Raw genomic sequence first — 22,863 nt, 5'->3', positions numbered from 1 at the left:
ATTTACGTACAGGGAAATTATGGATATGTATGAATTTAGTGCTGTCATTTTGATATCTTTTTTGTGTGTTGTTGACAATTTCTTTTTCCCGCTTAATTTTATGTGCCTAGATTATCTTTATATATTGTCCTTTCCTCATATTTGTTGTTGTTGATTTTGTTTCTGCTGAGTCTGTATTTTTCCCTTGTATTTTATTTTGATGAGTAAGATAGTTTGTCTCCTTTGTGGTTACCTTATTGTTTACCCCTATTTTTCTAAAGTTAAACCTAACTTTTATTTCTTTATATCACCATACCTTCCTCTCCATATGGAAGGTGTGTGATTACATTTCTTAGTCCCTCTTTATTATTTTAATGTTGTCTTTTATATAATAACATCGCTGTTACCCTGTGTTGAGCTTTTTTTTTTTTTTTTTAATAATCTTGGTTTGTTTTTTTGGATTTCCCTGTCTCGGTTGAGTTCTGGTTGCTCCACCCAGTGTTTTAGTCTTGGGTTGATACCTGATATTATTGATTTTCTAACCAAAGAACTCCCTTTAGTATTTCTTGTAGTTTTGGTTTGGTTTTTACAAATTCCCTAAACTTGTGTTTATCTGGAAATGTCTTAATTTCACCTTCATATTTAAGAGACTTTGCTGGATATATGATTCTTTGCAGGCAATTTTTTTCCTTCAGTTTTTAAATATGTCATTCCATTGCCTTCTTGCCTACATGGTTTTATGCCAAGTAGTCCGAGCTTATTCTTATTGGCTTTCCTCTGTAGGTGACTTTTCGTTTATCCCTTGCTGCTCTTATGATTGTCTCTTTATCTTTGGTTTTGTCAAGTTTGATTAGAATATGTCTTGGTGACTTCCTTTTAAGATCTACCTTATGTGACGTTCGATGAGATCTTGGATAGATATCTTCTCGTCTTTCACTATATCGGGGAAGTTTTCTGCCAACAAATCTTCAAGAATTCTCTCTGTATTTTCTGTTATCCATCCCTGTTCTGGTATTCCAATCACTCATAGGTTATTTCTTTTATACCGACGTATATACCGGTATCTGATTGCAGCAGGGGGTCATGCTCCGAACAAGGCACGGGGCTGAGAACCAAGCCCTGAGTGTCTCTGAGAAAAGTGCATCCCTGTTCCCTAGAGCGTGCAGGTGGGTGGGTTCTGCAGACAGATCATGGGCACCCAGAGTTTTTGGTTGTAAGGACTGGGAGGTACCAGTTATCTTTGGACCTCTGTCGCAGGTGGCTGGGTGACCTGAGTGGAGCTACCAGTTCTTAGGTCCCTGATGTGGGTAGGTGTGGACCTTTTTCAATAGGCAAAGCAGTGTCACACATCAAACACCCAACTCTCCACCGCACAGCTGAATTGGTTGAAGTTTGCCAACAAGGGCACATTTGCCCAAAATAGGCCCACACAGGTCAATGCAGAAGGGAAAGGTGCTCAAAGTCCACGGGCGGTTTATGCCTGTACTGGAGCCGCTTCTGTCCTGAGTTTCCCTGGTTAGTGGAGCTAGCAAATTATCTTTTTCCCCAGTTGGAAATTTTTTCCTTCCCCAAGGCCAGGAGGATGGCTGTAGGTGCTCAACAGGGCCTATATCTGGCCCAGGGAATTCAGCCGCTGTAGCCGGGCTGGGGGTGGGGGGACGGCGGTAAAATATACACATTACTTAGCTTTTGCTGAGAGCGCCATTCTTCTCAGGTTCCGGAAATGTGAGTGGGCTGTGTGGGTGGCTCCTTCTCCCTGAGGAAACTCGACAGTTTCATTTTACAGCAGAAAAAGTGGAAGACCGTATGAAAAATGGGAAGCAGAGGAAAGGTGCTTGTGTGAAAGAGTTACAAACCAAAAGTTTTGTTGTACTTAAAATTACTTCTATAAAACCCCTTCCTTTTTGGCTTTCACTTTTCACTGTGTTTACCAGCCATGGCACTAGTATCTGGTTGGTGACCTCTGAGATAGCTGACATGTCAAGAATAAATCAGCTTCCAGGAATCCTTGTGTGTCCACACTGAATATATGATTTTTCCAGTGGACACATGGTGTGAGTAGAGCCCAAGGGTATGATTTGTCTGAAGAAGACCCTGAGGGGTGTCTGCAGGCTCCTTTCAAAGTAGACAACAAATGTGCTATTGCAGCAACTAGTATGGTCATTTTGGCCCAACTGCGTTCACTTCTGTGGCACATAAGATATAGAACCTGTGACCTCATCTCTTTGCCACACGTCAAGCCATTTCAAACATTGAGACTTCGTGCTTCTCTGACTTCTGAATAAGAAAGGGATGCACACAGCCCCAGGTCTATACTCATTCTAAGGCTATATCAAAATTTAAGAAATTTTCTTATATTTTAGCTTTCTACCTGTGATCCTTCACATGTTCCACCCACCTGAAGTTAACCACATTTTGACTCACTAATCAGAGATAGCAAGATATTGGCAAACAGCCTAGCCTGTGCCATGCCCTGCCTCTTGCTTTCCTGATCCAGCCTAACCCTCCCTAATAACAAATGATATACTATTAGTGTCATGGTTTTGCACCTTATTTATGTCATTTCCCCTGCCTAGAATGTGTTCTTCCCTCATAGCCTACCTCTATCCCCCAAATCTGATGAAGTATTTATTTCTTAAAAAACTGCCTTAATATTACATCTTCTGATAAGTCTTCTCAGACATTCCTTTCTCTCAGCTTCCATAGCAATGTTTATACATTCTTTCCCCCATTGGCCTTGTTCTTAACTCTGACATTGCATCATTAGCTCCTTGAGAACAAGGACTTATCCATCATTGATCATGAAATCCAGCACATTGTCTGGCACATCCATTCTTAATAAAGTATACTGGAATTTGTTGAATGAAGCTGCTTATTAGCCTCAGTGTGTTTCCACTCAGTCAATTTTGTTTTCACTTGCCCTGTACCGCAATGCTGTGTTTATTCTGATTATATGGATGCTATGGGGTTCTTGTTGTTTTATGTTTTGAAAGACTGTACCCCTAGATATAAGATCGGGGGCAATGGTGGTCCAGTGGTATGATTCTAGCCTTCCATACAGGAGACCCGAGTTGAATATCTGGTCAATGTACCTCATGTGCACCTACCACCCATCTCTCATTGGAGGCTTGCATGTTGCAGTGATGCTTAACAGGTTTCAGCAGAACTTTCAGACTAGGAAGAAAGGCCTGGTGATACACTTCCAAAAAATTAGTCAATGAAAATCCTATGTATTACAACGGTCCTGTTGTGCATGGAATTACCATGAGCCAGGGGCCAACCCAATAGCAGCTAAAAACAGAAACATATGTACGACGAAGAGGTCATGATCCTCTTTGAAATATGAGATCCTCTCTAATTCCAGATGAGTTGATTTTATCATTTTTGAGGACTAAAGATTACATTGAGAAAGGTATAGATCCTTTGACCTGAAAATGAGCATTTGTAAAAATTTTGCACATGATCCCAAAAGCCATTCATGAAATGCAGGTAAGAACACCAGCTTGGGAACACACTGAGTGCTATAATGTCTAAGAAATGGAACACTGTAAGATGGTATCATTCACGGGGGGACAAGTTGAGAGCCAGAGAGCTAGGATCTTAGGCAGGGTCCTGGCAAAGATATACTAGTATTTCGTACTTAGATTTTCATCAAGGCCCGTGAATTCTAGGTTCATATTACCTATTTTACAAATAGAATACTGTGTAAGCCAGAATGAGTTTGTGCTTGTATGAGCCTCTAGATTTTTTTCACTCATTAGTGTCCATTCTACCTGGAATGCTTTTCTCTTAGATTTTTGTGTGGCTGTCTCCTCATCTTTGAGGTCTTGGCTAGATGCCATCTCACTCTAGTCTCTGTCTCAGTCTTGTTGTCGTTGGTTGCTGTTGAGTTGATTCTGACTTGTGGTGACCCCATGTGTCAGAGTAGAACTGTACTCCATAGGGTTTTCAGTGGCTGATATTTTGGAAGTAGATCCCCAGGCCTTTTTTCCAAGGCACTTGTGGGTGGACTTGAATCACCAACCTTTCAGTCAATGGTCAAGCATGTTAACTGTATCTCAGTCAATGAGTATCTTATTTGTTTATGGGTTAGTTTTAAACCCTACATATCCCCCAACTAGAATGTGGGTTCCATGAAAACCAGGGTCCTGTCTGGCTTATGCACACCTCTTTCCTTGAGAGGTGGCTGGATTAATAGAAGACAGTGACATAATACTGGATATTAGATGTATAAAATGAATAAAACATGGGCCCCTTCCCCAATTTCATTTAATTTTTAAAAATTTTATTGTGCTTTAGGTGGAAGTTTACCACTCAGGTTAATTTCTTATTGAAAAATTTATACACGTATTGTTTTGTGACATTGGTTGCAATCCCCCCCACAGTGTGACAGTATGCTCCCCCTTTCCACACCGGTTTCCCTGTGTCCATTAGTCCAGTTCCTGTCCTTTCCTGCTTTCTTATCTTGCTTTTGGACAGGAGTTCCCCATTTGATCTTGTATATTTGATTGAACTAAGAAGTACGTTTCTCACATGTGTTATTTTTTGTTTTATAGGCTTGTCTAATCTTTGTCTGAATAGTAGGCTTTGGGAATGGTTTCGGTCCTGGGTTAGTACAGTGTCCAGGGGCCATAATCTTGGGCATTCCTCTAGTCTCTGTCAGACCAGTAAACCTGGTCTTTTTTCATGAATTTGAATTCTGTTCTATATTTTCTAATGTTCTGTCCAGAACCCTTTGTTGTGATCCCTGTCAGAGTGGTCATTGAAGGTAGCCAGGCACCATCTAGTTCTTTTGGCCTCAGGCTGACGGAGTCTCTGGTTCATGTGGTTCTTTAGTCCTTTGGGCTATTATTTTCCTTATGTCTTTGATTTTCTTCTTTGCTCCAGACAGGGTGGGACTAATAGATGTATCTTAGATGGCTACTCACAAGATTTTAAGACCCCAGATGCTACCCACAAAATGGGATGTAGAGCATTTTCTTTATGAACTATGTTATGCCAATTGACCTAGTTGTCCCCTGAGACTATGGTCCCCAGACCCCAGCCCTAGGCACTTGGTCCCTCAAAGTGTTTGGATGTGTCCAGGAAACTTCTACGCTTTTGCTTTGGTCCAGTCGTGCTGACTTCCCCTGTATGTTATCCTTCCCTTCACCAAGGTTAACACTTGTCTACTGTCTAGTTGGTGATTTCCCTTCTCCCCTCCCCACCCTCATAACTATCAAAGAATGTTTTTTTCTGTGTATAAACATTTTCTTGAGTTCTTATAATAGTGGTCTCATACAATATTTGTCCTTTTGCAACTGACTAATTTCACTCAGCATAATGCCTTCTAGATTCATCCATGTTGTGAGATGTTTTGTGGATTCATCATTGTTCTTTATCATTGTGTAGTATTCCATAGTGTGTATGCACTATAATTTGTTTATCCATCCATCTGTTGATAGGCATTTGGGTTGTTTTTATCTTTTTATTATTGTGAATATTGCTGCAATGAACATGGGTGTGTGTATGTCTATTTGTGTGACAGCCCTCATTTCTCTAGGGTGTATTCCTAGGAGTGGGATTGCTGGACCATATGGTATTTCTATTTCTAGCTTTTTAAGGAAGCACTATATCATTTTCCAAAGTGGTTGTACCATTTCACATTCCCACCAGCAGTGCATAAGATTTCCTATCTCCCTGAAACCTCTCCAACATTTGTTATTTTATGTTTTTTAGATTAGTGCCAGTATTGTTAGGGGTGAGATGGTATCTCATTGTAGTTCTGATTTGCATTTCTCTAATCGCTATGAGTCAGAATCAACTCCACGGCACTGGGTTTGGTTTGTGTTTTTTAATGGCTAAAGATCATGAGCATTTCCTTATGTGTTTGTTGGCTGCCTGAATGTCTTCTTTGGTGAAGTGTCTGTTCTATCCTTTGCCCATTTTTTAATTGGGTTATTTGTCTTTTTGTTATTGAGGTGTTGAAGTATTTTGTAGATTTTAGAGATTAGACCCTTTTCAGATACGTCATAGCCAAAAATGTGTTCCTAGCCTGTGGGTTCTCTTTTTACTCTTTTGGTAAACGTAAGTCTTTTGATGAGCATAAGTGTTTGATTTTTAGGAGCTCCCAGTTATCTAGTTTCTCTTCTGGTATTTGTGCATTGTTAGTTATGGTTTGTATACTATTTATGCCATATATTAGGACCCCTAGCATTGCCCCCGTTTTTTTCTTCTATGATCTTTATCGTTTTAGGTTTTATAAATTTAGGTCTTTGATCCATTTGAGTTCGTTTTTGTGTAAAGTATGAGATATGGATCTATTTCATTTTTTTACAGATGGACATCCAGTTATGCCAGCACCATTTGTTAAAAAGACTGTCTTTTCCCCATTTAACGGACTTTGGCCCTTGGTCAAATATCAGCTGCTTCTGGGTGGATTTACATCTAGGTTCTCAATTCTGTTCCATTGGTCTGTGTCTGTTGTACCGGTATTAGACTGTAGGTTCTAAAATCAGGTAGTGTGAGGCCTCCCACTGTTCTTCTTCTTTAGCAATGCTTTACTTATCCAGGACCTCTTCCCTTTCCATATGAAGTTGGTGATTTGTTTTTCCATCTTGTTAAAGAATGCTGTTGGGACTTGGGTTGGGGTTGCATTGTATCAGTAGATCGTTTGGGTAGAATTGACATTTTCACAATGTTGAGTCTTCCTATCCATTGCCATGGTATGTTTTTCTACTTATGTATGTCTCTTTTGGTTTCTTGCAGTAGTTCCAGTTTTATTTTAGATAGAGAAGGCAGATATATAAATAAATAATTGCAGTATTGTATTAAAAATGTGATAATAGTAGTTAATCTAGAATACAGTGAGGGCCAAAGAAGGGAATGATCAGCTCTAAGGGAATGAGGAGGGATCAAGAAAGGCTACATCAAAAAGGTAGAACTCAAGTTAGGATTAAACTGATGAGTAGGTGTTCACACAGTAGAAAAGGAAGGAAAGGCAAGGACAGACAGCACTTGGTGCAGACAATAGCACAGAACCATAGGGCCATGGGAGAGCTTGGTGTGGAGGAGAAATGGTCAATGTCTGGTTTTCGGCCTTTGTCTTTTTCCTCTGTTGTTGTTAGGTGTCATTGAGTCAATTTCAACTCATAGCAACCCTAAGTGACACAGTAAAACTGCCTCATAGGATTTTCTAGTCTATAAACTTTATGGGAGCAGATCTCCAGGTCTTTCTCCCACGGAGCTGTTGGGTGGATTCCAGCTGCCAACCTTCTGGTTAACAGCCAAGCACTTAACCATTATGACACTAGGGCTCCTTTGTCTTTTCCTTCAGGTCCATGTATTTAGGAATCTGGGGGGGCCAGCAGAAGGCATTTGTGTTCATACTAAAGCCAAATTATAGAAGTAGAATGGTGAACCCCTAAAACTGGAGTGAGGGTGATAGGAAATAAAATGAAAATCTTGGGTACAGGTGGAACCAGGGGAGAGGTAGGATGCTGAATCACAGCCACTTGGTCAACTTTATCTCCCTCCTGAGGTACCTTTCTCCATTATTAAAACATAGTAGTTTTGGGTTGTGCACAAATTGGACTCCTCTCATTGTGTTTAAAAAAAAAAAAAAACTTAAAATTCAGTATATTAATGCCATCCAAAAGCTACACCAAACACTATTAGAAACATCTTGGCCAATGCTCAGCTTACTTAATTTAGCTTTAAATAGGGATGGGGGTGGGGCGGCAGTGAGGGGGAAGGTGGGCAGAACACAAGAAAAAGAAACCTGTAAGTAAAATCTGTAACCTAGTAGGAAAGCTTAACGTGAATCATGGTAGTAAATCTAAAATGGTGAAATGCCAATATAAGACTAGGGCAAAGATATTAGATGCCCACCATGAAACCAAGGTAAGGCTTTGGATTCATTGTGGAAAGCAATCCACAGTGAGTGTTATATTCTGTGCTCTAATTAGGAGCAGAAATTTTCACAGAATTTCAAACAGATGTCTTTTTGAGGCCAAGTGAGAACACTGTTTGTTTTGCAAAAAGTAACACCTTTTTAGTCTGTTTGTTCCCCCACCTCCTTTTTTGTGGAATATAAGATCAGCAAGTGTTTTGTTCATAGGGTTTTCACTGGCTAGTGTTTTAGAAGTAGATCGCCAGATCCTTCTTCCTAGTCTTAGTTTGGAAGCTCCGCTGAAACCTGTCCCTGACCCTGCTGATATTTGAAATACCGGTGGCATATCTTCCAGCATCACAGCACCATACAAGCCACCATAGTACGACAAACTAACAGAGGAGTGGTGGGCTTAAACATAGCAATGATTGTGAGAATGGCATTGTATATAGGGTCGCGATGAGTCAGAACCGAACTCAATGGCACCTAACAACAAGTGTTTTATAGTAGTATACAACAATAAACTTTTATTGTTTATCCATGTACCAGGTACTGAGTTAGGCATCCAAAGATCAATAATGTATGTGGTTGTTGTTAGTTGCTATCGGGTCAACTCATGGCTACCCCAGGTGTGTCAGAGTAGAACTGCTCCATAGTGTTTTTAAGGCCTGTCTAACAAAGTGCCTCTGGGTAGTTTCGAACCGTCAATTTTTGGGGTCGAATACTTAACCTTTGTGCCACCCAAGGACTCTTTCAATAAGGTATAGTTTTTACGATAAAAACACAAACCCTGGGGAGGGAAGTACATTTGTATAGAATTATTTAAAGCAAGATGGCATAGGCCTAGTCCTCAGGATAACAAGAGCTCAGATGGTATAGTCCTAGTTCCCAGGGTAACAAGAGCTCAGAGAAGGAAGAAATGGTCCATCAGAGAAAAAAAAAGAAGCAAAATTCAATTTTGTAATACAGGATCTTAATGAAGAAGATTTGGATTTTAGGAAAAGGGCCTGTGAATAGTCATGTAGATAAGATGCACGTGATAACTCTACTCCTTCTGCATAATTGAGCAGCTAAATATCTTAGTCACTAGAGATGAACATATCTTAGACCAACTAAAGTGGAAGACCGCTTTGTGCCTGTAGCTTCATTTTGATGTGGAGCTTTTTTGGGGCTCCTCTTTTATATGTATTGCTTTATAGCCCTTTCCAAGTCTTCTTTGGTCCTTAGTTTCTGGATTTTTTCCACATTTATTTTGGGAACACTATTTATAAGCACAGTTTTGCCAACCAGAGCTCTGGCTTTGGCAAGTTCAGCAACTCTTATTATCACAGTACAGGCTTCTAATCATGTTGCTCTTGTTAGGGGCCCTCAAGTTTGTTCTCACTCATAGCGACCCTGTGTACAACAGAATGAAACAGTGCCTGGTCCTACATCATCCTCACTATCTTGTTATGCTTGAGCCCATTGTTGCAGCCACTCTGTCAGTCCATCTCGTTGAAGGAATTCCTCTTTTTCATTGGCCCTCTACCAAGCATGATGTCCTTCTTCAGGGACTGGTCCCTGCTGATAACATGTCCAAAGTATGTGAGATGTAGTCTCACCATCCTTGCTTCTAAGGAGCATTCTGGCTGTACTTCTTCCAAGACAGATTTTTTTTTTTTTTTTTAGCAGTCCATGGTATATTCAATATTCTTCACCAACACCATTATTCAAAGGTGTCAATTCTTCTTCAGTCTTCCTCATGTATCGTCCAGCTTTCACATGCATATGAGGTGATTGCAAACAACATGACTTTGGTCAGGTGCACCTTAGTCTTGAAAGCGATATCTTTGCTTTTCAATACTTTAAAGAGGTCTTTTGCAGCAGATTTGCCTAATGCAATGTGTTGTTTGACTTCTTGACTGCTGCTTCCATGGGTTTTGATTTTGGGCCCAAGTAAAATGAAATCCTTGACAACTTCAATCTTTTCTCCGCTTATCATGTTGTTGCTTACTGGTCCGGTTGTGAGGATTTTTGTTTTCTTTATGTTGAGGTGTAATCCATACTGAAGGCTGTGGTCTTTGATCTTCATCAGTAAGTGCTTCAAATCCTCTTCACTTTCAGCAAGCAAAGTTGTGTCATCTGCATATCGCAGGTTGTTAACTAGTCTTCCTCCAATCCTAATGCCCTGTTCGTCTTCATTAGTTCAGCTTCTCTGATTATTTGCTTAGTAGACAGATTGAATAAGTATGGTGAAATGATACAACCCTGACGCACACCTTTCCTGATTTTAAACCATGCAGTATCCAGTTGTTCCTTTCGAACAGCTGCCTCTTGATCTGTGTACAGGTTCCTCGTGAGCACAATTAATTGTTCTGAAATTCCCGTTCTTCGAAATGTTATCCATTATTTGTTATGATCCACACAGTTTAATGCCTTGCATAGTCAATAAAACACAGGTAAACATCTTTCTGGTATTTTCTACTTTCAGCCAAGATCCATCTGACTTCAGCAATGATATCCCTGGTTCCATGTCCTCTTCTGAATCTGTCTTGAATTTCTGGCAGTTCCATGTTGATGTACTGCTGCAGGCACTTTTGAATGATCTTCAGCAAAATTTTACTTGCATGTGATATTAATGGTATTGTTTGACAGTTTCTGCATTCAGTTGGATCACCTTTCTATGGAATAGGCATAAATATGGATCTCTTCCCGTCAGTTGGCCAGATAGCTGTCTTCCAAATTTCTTGGCATACATGAGTGAGCACTTCCAGCACTGCATCGATTTGTCAAAACATCTCAATTCATATTCTGTCAGTTTCTAGAGCCTTGTTTTTTGCTCATGCCTTCAGTGTAGCTTGGACCTCTTCCTTCAGCTCATCAGTTGTTGATCATATGCTACCTCCTGAAATGGTTGAATATCAACCAATTATTTTTGGTGTAGTAACTCTGTATTCTTTCCATCTATTTTTGATGCTTCCTACATTGTTTAATATTTTACCTGTAGAATCCTTCAATATTGCAAATCGAGGCTTGAATTTTTTCTTTCAGCTTGAGAAATGCCAAGTGTGTTTTCCCTTTTGGTTTTCTATCTGCAGCTCTTTGCACATGTTGTTATAATACTTTGTCTTCTCATGGTACCTTTTGAAGTCTCCTGCTCATCTCTTTTGCTTCATCATTTCTTCCATTTGCTTTAGCTACTTGACGTTCAAGAGCAAGTTTCAGAGTCTCTTCTGACACCCATTTTGGTCTTTTCTTTCTTTCCTATCTTTTTAATGACCTCTTGCTTTCTTCATGTATGATGTCCTTGGTGTAATTCCACCACTCGTCTGGTTTTTGATCATTGGTGTTCAATGTATCAAATCTATTCTTGAGATGGTCTCTAAATTAAGGTGGATTATACTCAAGGTCATACTTTGGCTCTTGTGGACTTGTTCTAATTTTCTTCAGCTTTAACTTGAACTTGCATATAAGCAATTGATGGCTTGTTCCACAGTCAGTCCCAGCCATGTTCTTTTCCATCGTCCCTTTGTACGAATGTGGTTGGTTTGATTCCTGTGTATTCCATCTGGCGAGGTCTACATGTATGGTCACCGTTTATGTTGGCAAAAAAAGGTATTTTCAGTGAAGAAGTCATTGGTCTTGCAAAATTCTATCATGTGATGTCTGGGATCATTTCTTTCACCAAGGCTATAATTTCTAACTACCGTTCCTTCTTCTTTGTTTCCAACTTTCACATACCAGTCACCAGCAATTGTTAATGCATCCTGATTGCATGTTACATCAATTTCAGACAGCAGAAGTTGGTAAAAATCTCGAATTTCTTCATCTTTGGCCTTAGTGGTTGGTGCATAAATTTGATTAATAGTTGTATAAACTGGTCTTCCTTGTAAGCATATGGATACTATCCTGTCACTGACAGCGTCGTACTTCAGGATAGATCTTGAAATGTTCTTTTTGAGGATGAATGCAACATCATTCCTCTTCAAGTTGTCATTTCCAGCATAATAGACCATATGATTGTCTGATTCAAAATGACCAGTACCAGTCCATTTCAGCTCACTAATGCCTAGGATATCAATGTTGATGTGTTCCGTTTCATTTTTGATGATTTCCAATTTTCCTAGATTCATACTTTGTGCATTCTACCCTCTGATTTTTTAATGGATGTTTGCCATTGTTTCTTCTCATTTTGAGTCATGCCACATCAGCAAATGAAGGTCCCACAAGCTTGACTCCATCTGTGTCATTAAGCTCTACTCTACTTTGAGGAGGCAGCTCTTCCCCAGTCATCTTTTGAGTACCTTCCAACCTGAGGGACACATCTTCTGGCACGATATCAGGCAATGTTCCACTGCTATTCATAAGGTTTTCACTGGCTAATTCTTTTCAGAAGTAGACTGCCAGGTCCTTCTTCCTAGTCTGTCTTAGTCTGGAAGCTCAGCTGAAATCTGTCTGCCATGGGTGACCCTGCTGGTATTTGAATACCAGTGGTATAGCTTCTAGCATCACAGCAACATGCAAGCCCCCACAGTACGACAAACTGACAGACAGGTCATACAGCCATATGATTCCCTGAAGGACAGACATATTACATCGACTTACATCGATAGCATTTACCACAGAGGCAGAAGTTACAAACTTTTCACTAGTCTTAGATCAACTTCAGAATGCAGTAGAGTTGTATCCTGAAGCCAATTCTTAGTCAATGCTGAGATCACTGATACAATGAAATCACTAACTGCTTCTGAGGTCTCTGACTCAATCCTAAGTGAGTCATATGGGACATATGGGACAGAGGACTCTAAAAAATAAAATTCGGGGAGCCTCTTCTTGGATATTCTCAATATTCATTCATGCCTCTGAGATGTACTGCAATAAAGAAGCCTGTTCAATTTAAACATTTCTTAAGCTTATTTCACTGTGGAACTCTGTTTTTGTTTTTTGGGTTTTCGTTCGTTTGTTTCGTTTTGTTTCCCTAATACCTATTTACAGTCTGAGAAGGATGCCTTTGGAAATACTGTCCCAATCCATGGAGTCTCACAAGCATTAGATGACAGTATAATCATAGGCCTTGATAAAATACTACACAATCTTCACAAGTATTCCTTGGCTGACTAAGCATTGGGTGATAGTCTCAGACTTGCCACTCTCTTGTACCGACTTTGGCAAGGAGGCCGTTGAGGCCAAGGTTGTTCTCTGAGTACGTGACAGACTCATTCATGAACAGTGATCAGATGAGTTCCATCAACTGCAACAAGATTCAAATCCTGCTAGGTCAAATATCACAGGACAGTAGAAACTGATGTATTTAGATAGAAATTCTTTGTGGCAGCAGATAACTTGAACTTTTTAAACCCATCATGAGCCTGATAACATACCTGAAGGTGAGAATGTTTTTTGAGAAGGTAGGAGGGAAGGAAAAGGATCATTAAATTATTTGGGCACTTGCTATCTTGTCTCGGCTTGCTCGCTATCTCATTTGCTTTGTACAGCAACCCTGCGGAGACAGGTGTTAGTTTTACCATTATATGGAAGAGGAAAATGAAGGTCACTAGGTTAAGTAAGGAAACCCTGTGGCGTAGTGGTTAAGAGCTATGGCAGCTAACCGAAAGGTCGGCAGTTCGAATCCACCAGGCACTCCTTGGAAACCCTATGGGGCAGTTCTACTCTGTCCTTTAGGGTTGCTATGATTTGGAATTGACTCGATGGCAATGGGTTTGGTTTGGGTTTGGTTTAGGTTAAGTAAGTTGCTGGAGGTCACCAGCTAATCCATAGTGGAACTAGGACCTGAACCCAAGCCTATATAATTTCCAGCCCATGCTCTTTTCTTATTAAGCATATGTTGCCATTCACCAACTCCTAAGTGTGAAATACAAGCTAGGTTCTTCTGATTCCGGTATCACACATCTCCATATTTTTCTCTTTTTTCCTAAATCAGCTTGCCTAGCTTTCCTAAAAACCAGTGTGCTTTGTAGGCTCACTGTGTCCAGGACTCCTCTAAAATAAAATGGTTCATTTGTAAAAACTCAATTCTGAGCTAATGGTCCTTCTTGTGACTCAGCTGAAAATTTTCTAAAGCAGTTGACTGTATATTACTGGATTATAAACATATTTGTAATACAACATTCTTCTGTTAAAACTAGTACTCAGATAAGTATGGGAAGCACTATGTTAAACAAAATGGATTTTTGTTTTTAATAACAGAACCTTTTGGAGCCAATTTTTACTAAGAATCTTTAAGAGGAGGGTGCAAACACGGTTACCACATGTATTTGATGATCAGTAATTTCTTTTAGAAGAACACTTATTAATGTCTTGAAGGATATTACTAGGAAATCCTAATTAAATCTGTTAGTCTGCTTATGGTAATTTTTACTTGAGGAGATTGATTTCTACAATAATAAGGACGAGTCATGAAATATTTTGTTAAAATAATACGGTATAAATAATGCCTTCACTTTAATGTGAATTGGCACTCATCGATTGCCATCGAATGGCTCTATGGGCAAGGTAGAATGCTGGACACGATAAAATATATCTCTGACACAGTACATTTCAAAATGAAAAAACACATCCAACTAGGTTTTGGTGTCAGGTGTCGTTCCTATCTCCTATTCAATTTAAAGATAATAGCCAAGTTAGCCTCCGTTAATGTGGATATTAGTGTAGTCTGGGTTTTGCATTTTATTTTTATTACATCTTTTATTTCCCCATTCTCACTTCCCATGACACCATATACATTAATTTTTTTAGAAAAATGAATTTTACTATCTCATGCTTCATAAATTCTGGTTATAAAAGATACTTCTCGTATTGATTTAAAATTATCGTTTTTGGATATTTGTTATTATAATTTGTTTTATTGGATCTTCAGGAAACAGATGTGGTACCAGACACAAGGCTTTTGGAGAAGTTTAGTCAGATAACACCTCAGCTCTTCACCCCACCAGATGAGATGGCCCACAGTCTACCACTGGAGACTTTGTGTATTATGGACTTCTTCATTGCATTGGCAATTTGCAACACAGTAGTGGTTTCTGCTCCTAACCAACCACGACAGAAGGTAAAATCTCTAATGCAAACAAGGATCAACTTCCAGAAGTGAACTTTGGGTTTAAATATACTTGTACTAGTCTTGTTATACGGGTAATAATAATAAAATAATATCACAAGCAGCTAATATTTATTCAGCATTTATTATGATATTCTAAGTGCTTTACCTTAATTAGCATATTTAATCCTCCCAACAACCCCTGGGTTAGATACTGTTGCAGATGAGGTTAAGTAACTTGCCCATGGTCACACTACCAGTTTGTTGGATCTGAGGAAGTAGGGTTTGAACTAAGGAAGTCTGGCTCAGAGCTGTTACACTATTTTGCCTCTAGGAAGACAGCTGATGAGAGCAGTCTTGTAGTATGTGACTGTGTTCATTTTGCTTTGGTTTCTTCACCAAACTGGAGCTTTCTTTGGGACTTCTGAGACCTACAACATCATGTACTACCTCAGGCAGAATATAAAGTATTGGTTTCATTTAGATAATTCTTTTTTCGTGTATCATTAAGGTTAGTTTTAACTCAATCAATCTAAAATCCGGTACACCTATAATATACCAAAGTTCTGCAGTTCCCACAAAAGCTAGATTTTTAAATCATATTCGTAGCTTAGAATTTGTGGAAAATTCATTTCCAATTAAGAAGGAAAACTTGTTTTCGAGACTGATGATTCACCACTTGCTTTGGTAGCTTCCTTGTGTATAAATATCTCCCTCTTTGGACACATCCACTTAAAATTCAGTTTGCAGCATGACCCAAATAAATTTTAATTTTCCGTGAGCTCATTTTCTTTTGGTGACTTCAAAGGTGGTCAACTTCAGCTCAAAAATATTTTCCTGCCAATTAAGCTTCACTTGATTGAAAACTGTAGTTTTACATGTCAACTATAAAGTTGCCCTTTGAAAAGTGATTATATATTTAGAGAATAAATCACTGGATGGTCTTTTTTCCCCCCTCATAACATTTTTCTCATGTATCCATTTCCAAAGCAAGCATCCTTTGATCCGTTCTGTTTAAGGAATGCTGTTGCCTTATCCCCAAAGGAATTCTATTACCTGAAAGAAAAGCCTGTGTAGGTATATAAAAGCCTAAGCATCATGGCATTTCAAGGTAATGATAGAAAGATAGTGAATGAGAAGTTGATCAGAACTCATGTGGAATACAGAAACCTTATCAGAGATTGAATTTCACTCTTTTTTTCATATTAGAGGTAGCAATAAGTTTGAAAATTAATCAGCATGAGTCTCTCCAAATAATACTCATTCTGAAATTAGCTGTAGGAGAAAACTTTTGTAGTTCCTTTGACATTTCTGAATGGGAAAATTTTAGGATGCAATTAATGAGTCTTCCACAATTAGTATTGTATTCTAAGTTTAATCACTAATAAAAGTTAACATCTAGAAGAAAGCAGGTTATGTACAAAAAAAAGAAAGTTCTGTAAAAATAGAAATTTGAATTCATGTTACGATGATGATAACTCTTCTTCCTCAAGCTAATTTTGCTGACTGGCCTGTTTGGGGAAAAAAAAAAAAATCAAATAATAGCCTTTTGTGGAATTGGGAAATAAAAGGGAAATATATATTTTGCTAACGTTTTGATTTACTCTCAGTGGTTAAGTGTTTGGCTGCTAACCAAAAGGTCGGCAGTTTGAATCTATTAGCTGCTTCTTGGAAATCCTATGGTGTAGTTTTACTGTGTCCTGTAGGGTCACTATGAGTTGGAATCGATGGCAGTGGGTTTGGTTTTTGGACTTTCTTTTAGTCATGTAATTATTTTTACTTATTTGTCTTTACATTGTTCATACTCTTTTCACACCTTTTTCAGTATTACCCCATACCCTTTATAAACCTTATTTAAAAATATGTTACATTTGAAGATGTTTCTATTTTGCTATTATTGAATATGTAATTTGCTTATAATTTTTAACTTGTTATTACTGCGACACACACAATAAATAAATATTATGGATTTTCCAAAATTTATTTCCTTAGGAAAAATTGTTATAAATATTCCCTTGGGATCAAATGATCTTAGCATTTTATGTCTTATTGCTTTTCATAAGTTGCTTTTCTAAATAAAAAAAATATATATCTGTGGAAATTTATAATGTCATCAACATTAGCAGATCTTTTTTATCATAGCTGTTTTATTTTTATGAATATTTTCTGTGACAATTCTAAGTAATTTGAGTATCTAATTTTTTCCCAGTTTGACTTTAAAGTTGTTATAAACTGCTTTGACTGTATTATTGAGACCTTCGTAAATTATCTTTTGTAGGTAAGACTCTCATCACTGACTGGAATGCCCATCAAGTCCTTGGAAGAGATTAAAAACCTCTTCCAGCGATTGTCTGTCCGAAGATCAAGTTCACCATCTCTTGCCAGTGGGAAGGAACCGTCTTCTGGAGTGCCAAATGCCTTTGTGAACAGACTCTCTCTCTTTAGTCGAATAAAACTGGCTTCACCTGTGGAGGAAGAAGGCTCCCAGATGAGTGAGAGCCCCCAGGGGTCTAGTAACTCAACTTGCCATGAAGAAACAGAGAAGCAAAACAGTGGCGCAGGCGTCACCAATGGCAAGGTGGACTCCCTCCCTGGACAGCCCTTGGCCTCAGACCTGTGTTATGAGGCCGAGAGCCCAGATGAAGCAGCCTTAGTGTATGCTGCCAGAGCTTACCAATGCACTTTACAGTCCAGGACTCCAGAGCAGGTCATGGTGGACTTTGCTGCTTTGGGACCATTAACATTTCAACTCCTGCACATCCTGCCCTTTGACTCAGTAAGAAAAAGAATGTCTGTTGTGGTCCGGCACCCCCTTTCCAACCAAGTTGTGGTGTATACCAAGGGTGCTGATTCTGTGATTATGGAGTTGCTCTCTGTGGCTTCACCAGGTAGGTGCACACAGAGCTGAGATGGTAGTGATATGGAGGGCTCTGAGATTAAAAGGCCATGCTCAATGGTTTTATAAAGGCAAAGAAGCAGATATTTGGGGATCAGTCACACTTGGTGAAGTACTTGGTGGAAAAGCATGTAAGCTTTTTGGATGCAGAGACATGGGTTCAAATCTGGTCTCTGCCTTTAGCTGGGTCGCTGGGTCTTGAAGTTACCTAACTATACTGTGCCTGACTCATTTTCTATAAAGTGGAGATTATACTACCTCTTTCATAGTCTTGAGAGGTTTAAATTAAAGGTTTAAATATACATGGTGTATGTTGACTCCTTGGCCAAGTGCCTAGAAAATAGTACCCCCCCCCCAAAAAAAAAAACCCGTTACCATGGATTCCAACTCACAGTGACCCTATAAGGCAGAGTAGAACCGTCCCATAGGGTTACTAAGGAGTGGCTGGTGGATTCAAACCGCTGAACTTTCGGTTAGTAGCCAAGCTCTTAACCTCTGTGCCACCAGGTAAGTGCTCAGTAAGTGACAGCTAACATTATTATTGTTATTGTTACTCTTGCTATTAATGGTATGGGAACTGTGTGTGTATTAAGTTCTTGGTGATTTCCTCTCCCCAAGGAGAGAGCAACAAGGAAAAGATTTATACTGAGGGGGTCCCTCCCCAAAACAAAAAGGTTTTTTGTTCATTGTGGGTTAAACTATCATTGTTTTTAAAGATATGTCTGTAATAGGACAGACTGCTGAGGATACTTGTGTTAATTATTTCAGATGGAACAAGTCTGGAAAAGCAACAGATGATAAGGGAGAAAACTCAGAAACACTTGGATGACTATGCCAAACGAGGCCTCCGCACTTTATGTATAGCAAAGAAGGTGAGGCCACTTGGTACATTCATCTTTTTTGTTCATTCACTTGTACGAACATCATTTATTAAAAACTAGCATGTATCAAACTCTCATCTAAGCACTGGGGAAATCCTTTGTTCAATATCTTGCTTGTTTGGAGTTTGTCTTCCAAGTGCTTTGCCAGAAGGATGCCTAAGAGTTATAGTCTTTGAGCTCCTGAATGTTTCATTATTTATCTGCTAGTGCCTTTGAATGTGAACAGCAGTTCGGCTGGGAACAAAACTCCTTGGATCCTACTGTTTTTTCCAAGGACTTTGAGACTATTGCTTCTCTGTCTTACAGCATTAAATGTACTCGGGAAAAAGTGAGGTCAGAGGCTGGCCTGGATTTTTCTTGTATAAATTCTTGATTTATTTTCCCTAAGTGCCCATAAGTCTTTATCTGTAAATCCAGGTAAATGTACTAGGATATTATCTCAGTACTACCAATTATTCTCTGTTATGTTTTCTTGGGACATAGTGTGTTCTTTCTAAATAAAAATTTAAGTAATAAGAAAGAAAACATAGCTTCTAAAGACAGAATTTGAGAGATGTTATTACCAGAACTACTCCTGAAGTCATGGGAGAAACGGAGATGGAGATGTTTAATAGTGAATTGGTCAAGTTTATGTGCCGCTTGTCTGATGGGGTGTGGCTAAGGTATCGACCAAGTCAAACTGTTCAGCTGCAATGAGGCTGTTCAAGCCCTCACACCCCCATAGGGCCCTCCCTCACTGATAAGCCAAGACTTCCCTAACTCCATCCTACAACCATGACCACAACCACATTCCCAACTGCAAACCTGGACAGCATGTGTCTTCCTTCAGTACAAATCCACTATTCCATTGTATTTCAAAATAAGAGATGGAACAGCAGAAGGAGGGGGAAAGTCAGCTTAGGGAAACAGTCCAATAAGGGCTAGTGCGAGAGAAGTATGTGCTTATGGGGAGGGAAGAAAGTTAATTATAAACTATAACAGGGACTCTGATGAACATCGAAGGGCTAGAGACAAAGAACAGCCAGCCTGCATGGGAAAAATACTGGAGAAGAACCAAGGAAGTTTCTCCAGCTGCCCATCTCCCTCTTCTCCACATCTTACCCACCACTGTCTTTTTCTCCCCCTCCCTGGCTCTGAGCTCTAAAGTTGTTTTAGAAGTCACAGTATCAATTATCTCTCCTCCATCCTGAATTCTAACCAGTAGAGAAGATAAGGAGAGGATTCCAGTCAGCAGTTGAGTCCAGAGTGACTCCAGAGGTGTGAAGATGGTGTCAGGACTGGTCAGTTTGAAGGATTCTGTAGCCAGCAGCACATTCATTTTAAAAGGCATTCACCAGTGCTTTTTAAAAACATTGCTCTAATCTGAGGTTCTGCCTGCCCCTCTGGTCTGATCTCCACCCAACTTCAATCCCTTCCATTCTGCTTTCCACTTCAGTGAATGAGACTTCATTGTCAGGGTGAATACACAGACATCAAAGTATCAATGCTGTTAATACAAAAAAAAAAAAAAAAAACTGGGCTGTTAATAGCCATCCAATAATGCCCAAACTACAGGGCTCATTGGAAATCTAAATTCAAGATTGTTGCTGGGATCTAAAATCAAATTGGGGACCTCTCCTTGCCTTTCCAAATTCTAGTTCTTGGGAGTTTCATTTGGGTAGAGTGGTATCTATTAAAGACACCATGAGACTTAATCAGTAAACTGCATGGAAGATCAAGCTGCCTCACATAACTGGTCATAGGAATGATGGGAAACAGATGCTCTGATCTTTCAGTGACCTGATTCTTCCTCTGATAAAAATGGATGTCAGATTCTTTCAAATCAAATTATTATATAAAGAATAAATAGGTAGAGAAATTGCCTAAGCCCCTTCACCCCACCCTGCTTTATAAGAATTGAAATGTAGATTTCTCCTTCTTTGACTATCTGAAGACAAAGAAAAATATGGGAATTCTTGTTATTGGTCCACTTAATTTTTGTTTTGAACAGTTTTCTTGCTTTACCTGTGTAGCCCTCCTTGTTCTGTTTTTACCTCAAATGAATGACTAACCACGTAAACTAACTGTCAAAAGATATTAAAGGTGCTACTGCCTACGGAATCCCTCAAACTGACCAGTCCTGACACTACCTTCTCACTGTACCTCTAGAGTCATCGTGGATTTAACTGCCAAGTGGAATCTTCTCCCAACTGCATACTCCCAGGCTTAACTGAATGGGTCAACCTACGTTTACCATATAAGTTTCCTAGAATTTCCATGAGATACTGAACTATAAGGTCCATCTGTCATCAAAGTTATACAAGTCTAATTACACAGTTTGAGAAGGTTGTGACCGGGTGGTATGAGGATCTGAACCTGGCATGAGTGTGCCCAGAGGGAGGAATACCTAAAACAAATTGAGGATTTCATGTTTTGTCCTGGGACATTAAAATCCTGTAAGATCGTGCAGCCAGCATCAGAGTTGTTATTTTCTCCCACCATAGGTCATGAGTGACACTGAATATGCAGAGTGGCTGAAGAATCACTTTTTAGCTGAAACCAGCATTGACAACAGGGAAGAATTACTATTTGAATCTGCCATGAGGTTAGAGAACAAACTAACCCTACTTGGTAGGTAGACTATGCTATACTCTCTAAATGGGGAATTTAAAAAAATACTGTACAACTCTGTCTTAGGCTGGGTTCTCTAGAGAAGCAAAACCAGTAAAGCATATCAATATATAGAGAGATTTATGTCAAAGAAGTGGCTCACGCAGTTGTAGAGGCTGGAACTTCCAAAGTCCATGGTTCAGGACAGGGGCTTCTCCTGATTCACGTAGTTGCAGGGGCTGGCAAACCCAAGGTCATCAGGTAAGAGAGCAGGGCTTTTGCTCATAGGCTGCAAAGATCAATGAATCCCAAGATCGGCAGGCAAGACTGCAGGTAAGCTGCTAGCTCAAGTCCCAAGAACCGGAGGTCAGATGAACAGAAGCCAGCTGCAGGATCCAGCACAAGCAAAAAGCCCATGAGCCTTACCAAAATGTCCACTTATATAGGATTCAGGCCACATGCCCAAGAAAACTCTTTCAACTGATTAGCTACTCACAGTTGATCCTATCGTGAAGATGATAGGACTGCCAAACCACTAAGATCATGGCCCAGCCAAGTTGACATACAACCTTAACCATCATAGTCTCTAAGTTATTCACCAGTGCCTTTAAAAAAAAATTGCTCTAATATGAGGTTCTGCCTACCTCTCAAGTCTGATCTCTACTCAGCTTCAATCCCTTCCGTTCTATTTTTCACCACATTGAACTAGACTTCATAATCATGGTGAAGATCATTTAATATGTCAGTACTTAACATAGAGTCCAAAGCCAAATAAATATCCTGGTTCAAGAGAAGAAGGCTAAAGTTTCTTGCTAGGCTTTGGATAAGGTACTTAACATGCGTTGGCTTTTTTAATCGTCACAGCAAATCTCCATTTTTTTTTTAGCCCAAGATGGGATACAGAGTGGCTCAATGACTTGTTAGTTCAAAGTCACATGTTAATAACTGAGACAGGTCTACCTGACTAACTCCAGAGTCTATGCTCTTTATTTTGTACCTGCAACTGGACTAGTAAAATTTATTTCTCAACTGTTGCTGATTTCAATTAACCCTTGCACAGCTGACGCCTCTTGTCTCAGGCTTGGTTGCCCATTAGTATCATCTGGAGAGCTTTAAAAAACAATGATGCCTGAATCCCATTCTCAGAGATCCTGATTTACTTGGTGTGGGGCATAGTCTGGGCGCTGGAATTTTTCAAAACTCCCCATGTAATTCTAAGGGGTCACCAAGGTGGAGAAGCACTGCGTTAGAGTCAGGAGATCTAGATTCTGATCTGAGTACTAACACATGAAGAGACCAGCCTTTGAGCTCATTCCTCTATTTAGAAGAAAAATAATTATCTAACTGAGTTTCTAGCAAATGGAGTAGCAATGTGTATTCCTAATTGATTTCTCTGTGATGGTGTAAGTAGTATACGTCTGTATTTCCTCATCTGCAATTCCAAAATCAAAAATGCTCCTATAGGCAGGGGTCTGGGGACCATGGTTTCAGGGGACATCTAAGTCAATTGGCATAATAAAATCTAGTAAGAAAACATTCTGCATCCCACTTTGAAGAGTGGCATCTGGGGTCTTACACGCTAGCAAGGAGCCATCTAAGATGCATCAATTGGTCT

General features: G+C 39.5%; 1 protein-coding gene across 1 annotated transcript in view; it reads left to right on the top strand.

Annotated features, from left to right (window-relative positions):
• Positions 1–22,863, top strand: part of ATP10D (ATPase phospholipid transporting 10D (putative)) — a 166,564-nt gene that overhangs the window by 102,512 nt on the left and 41,189 nt on the right. Inside the window, exons 11-14 of the mRNA XM_049886290.1 lie at positions 14,706–14,894; positions 17,161–17,770; positions 18,547–18,650; positions 21,143–21,269. Coding sequence (XP_049742247.1) covers positions 14,706–14,894; positions 17,161–17,770; positions 18,547–18,650; positions 21,143–21,269 — 1,030 coding nt within the window. The remainder of the gene's footprint in view (positions 1–14,705; positions 14,895–17,160; positions 17,771–18,546; positions 18,651–21,142; positions 21,270–22,863) is intronic.

This window comes from Elephas maximus, chromosome 5, assembly GCF_024166365.1.
Source record: "Elephas maximus indicus isolate mEleMax1 chromosome 5, mEleMax1 primary haplotype, whole genome shotgun sequence".
In the NCBI taxonomy this organism is placed as follows: Eukaryota; Metazoa; Chordata; class Mammalia; order Proboscidea; family Elephantidae; genus Elephas; species Elephas maximus.
Note: the sequence above shows the minus strand (reverse complement) of the source record. Positions and strands in the feature narration are given on the sequence as shown.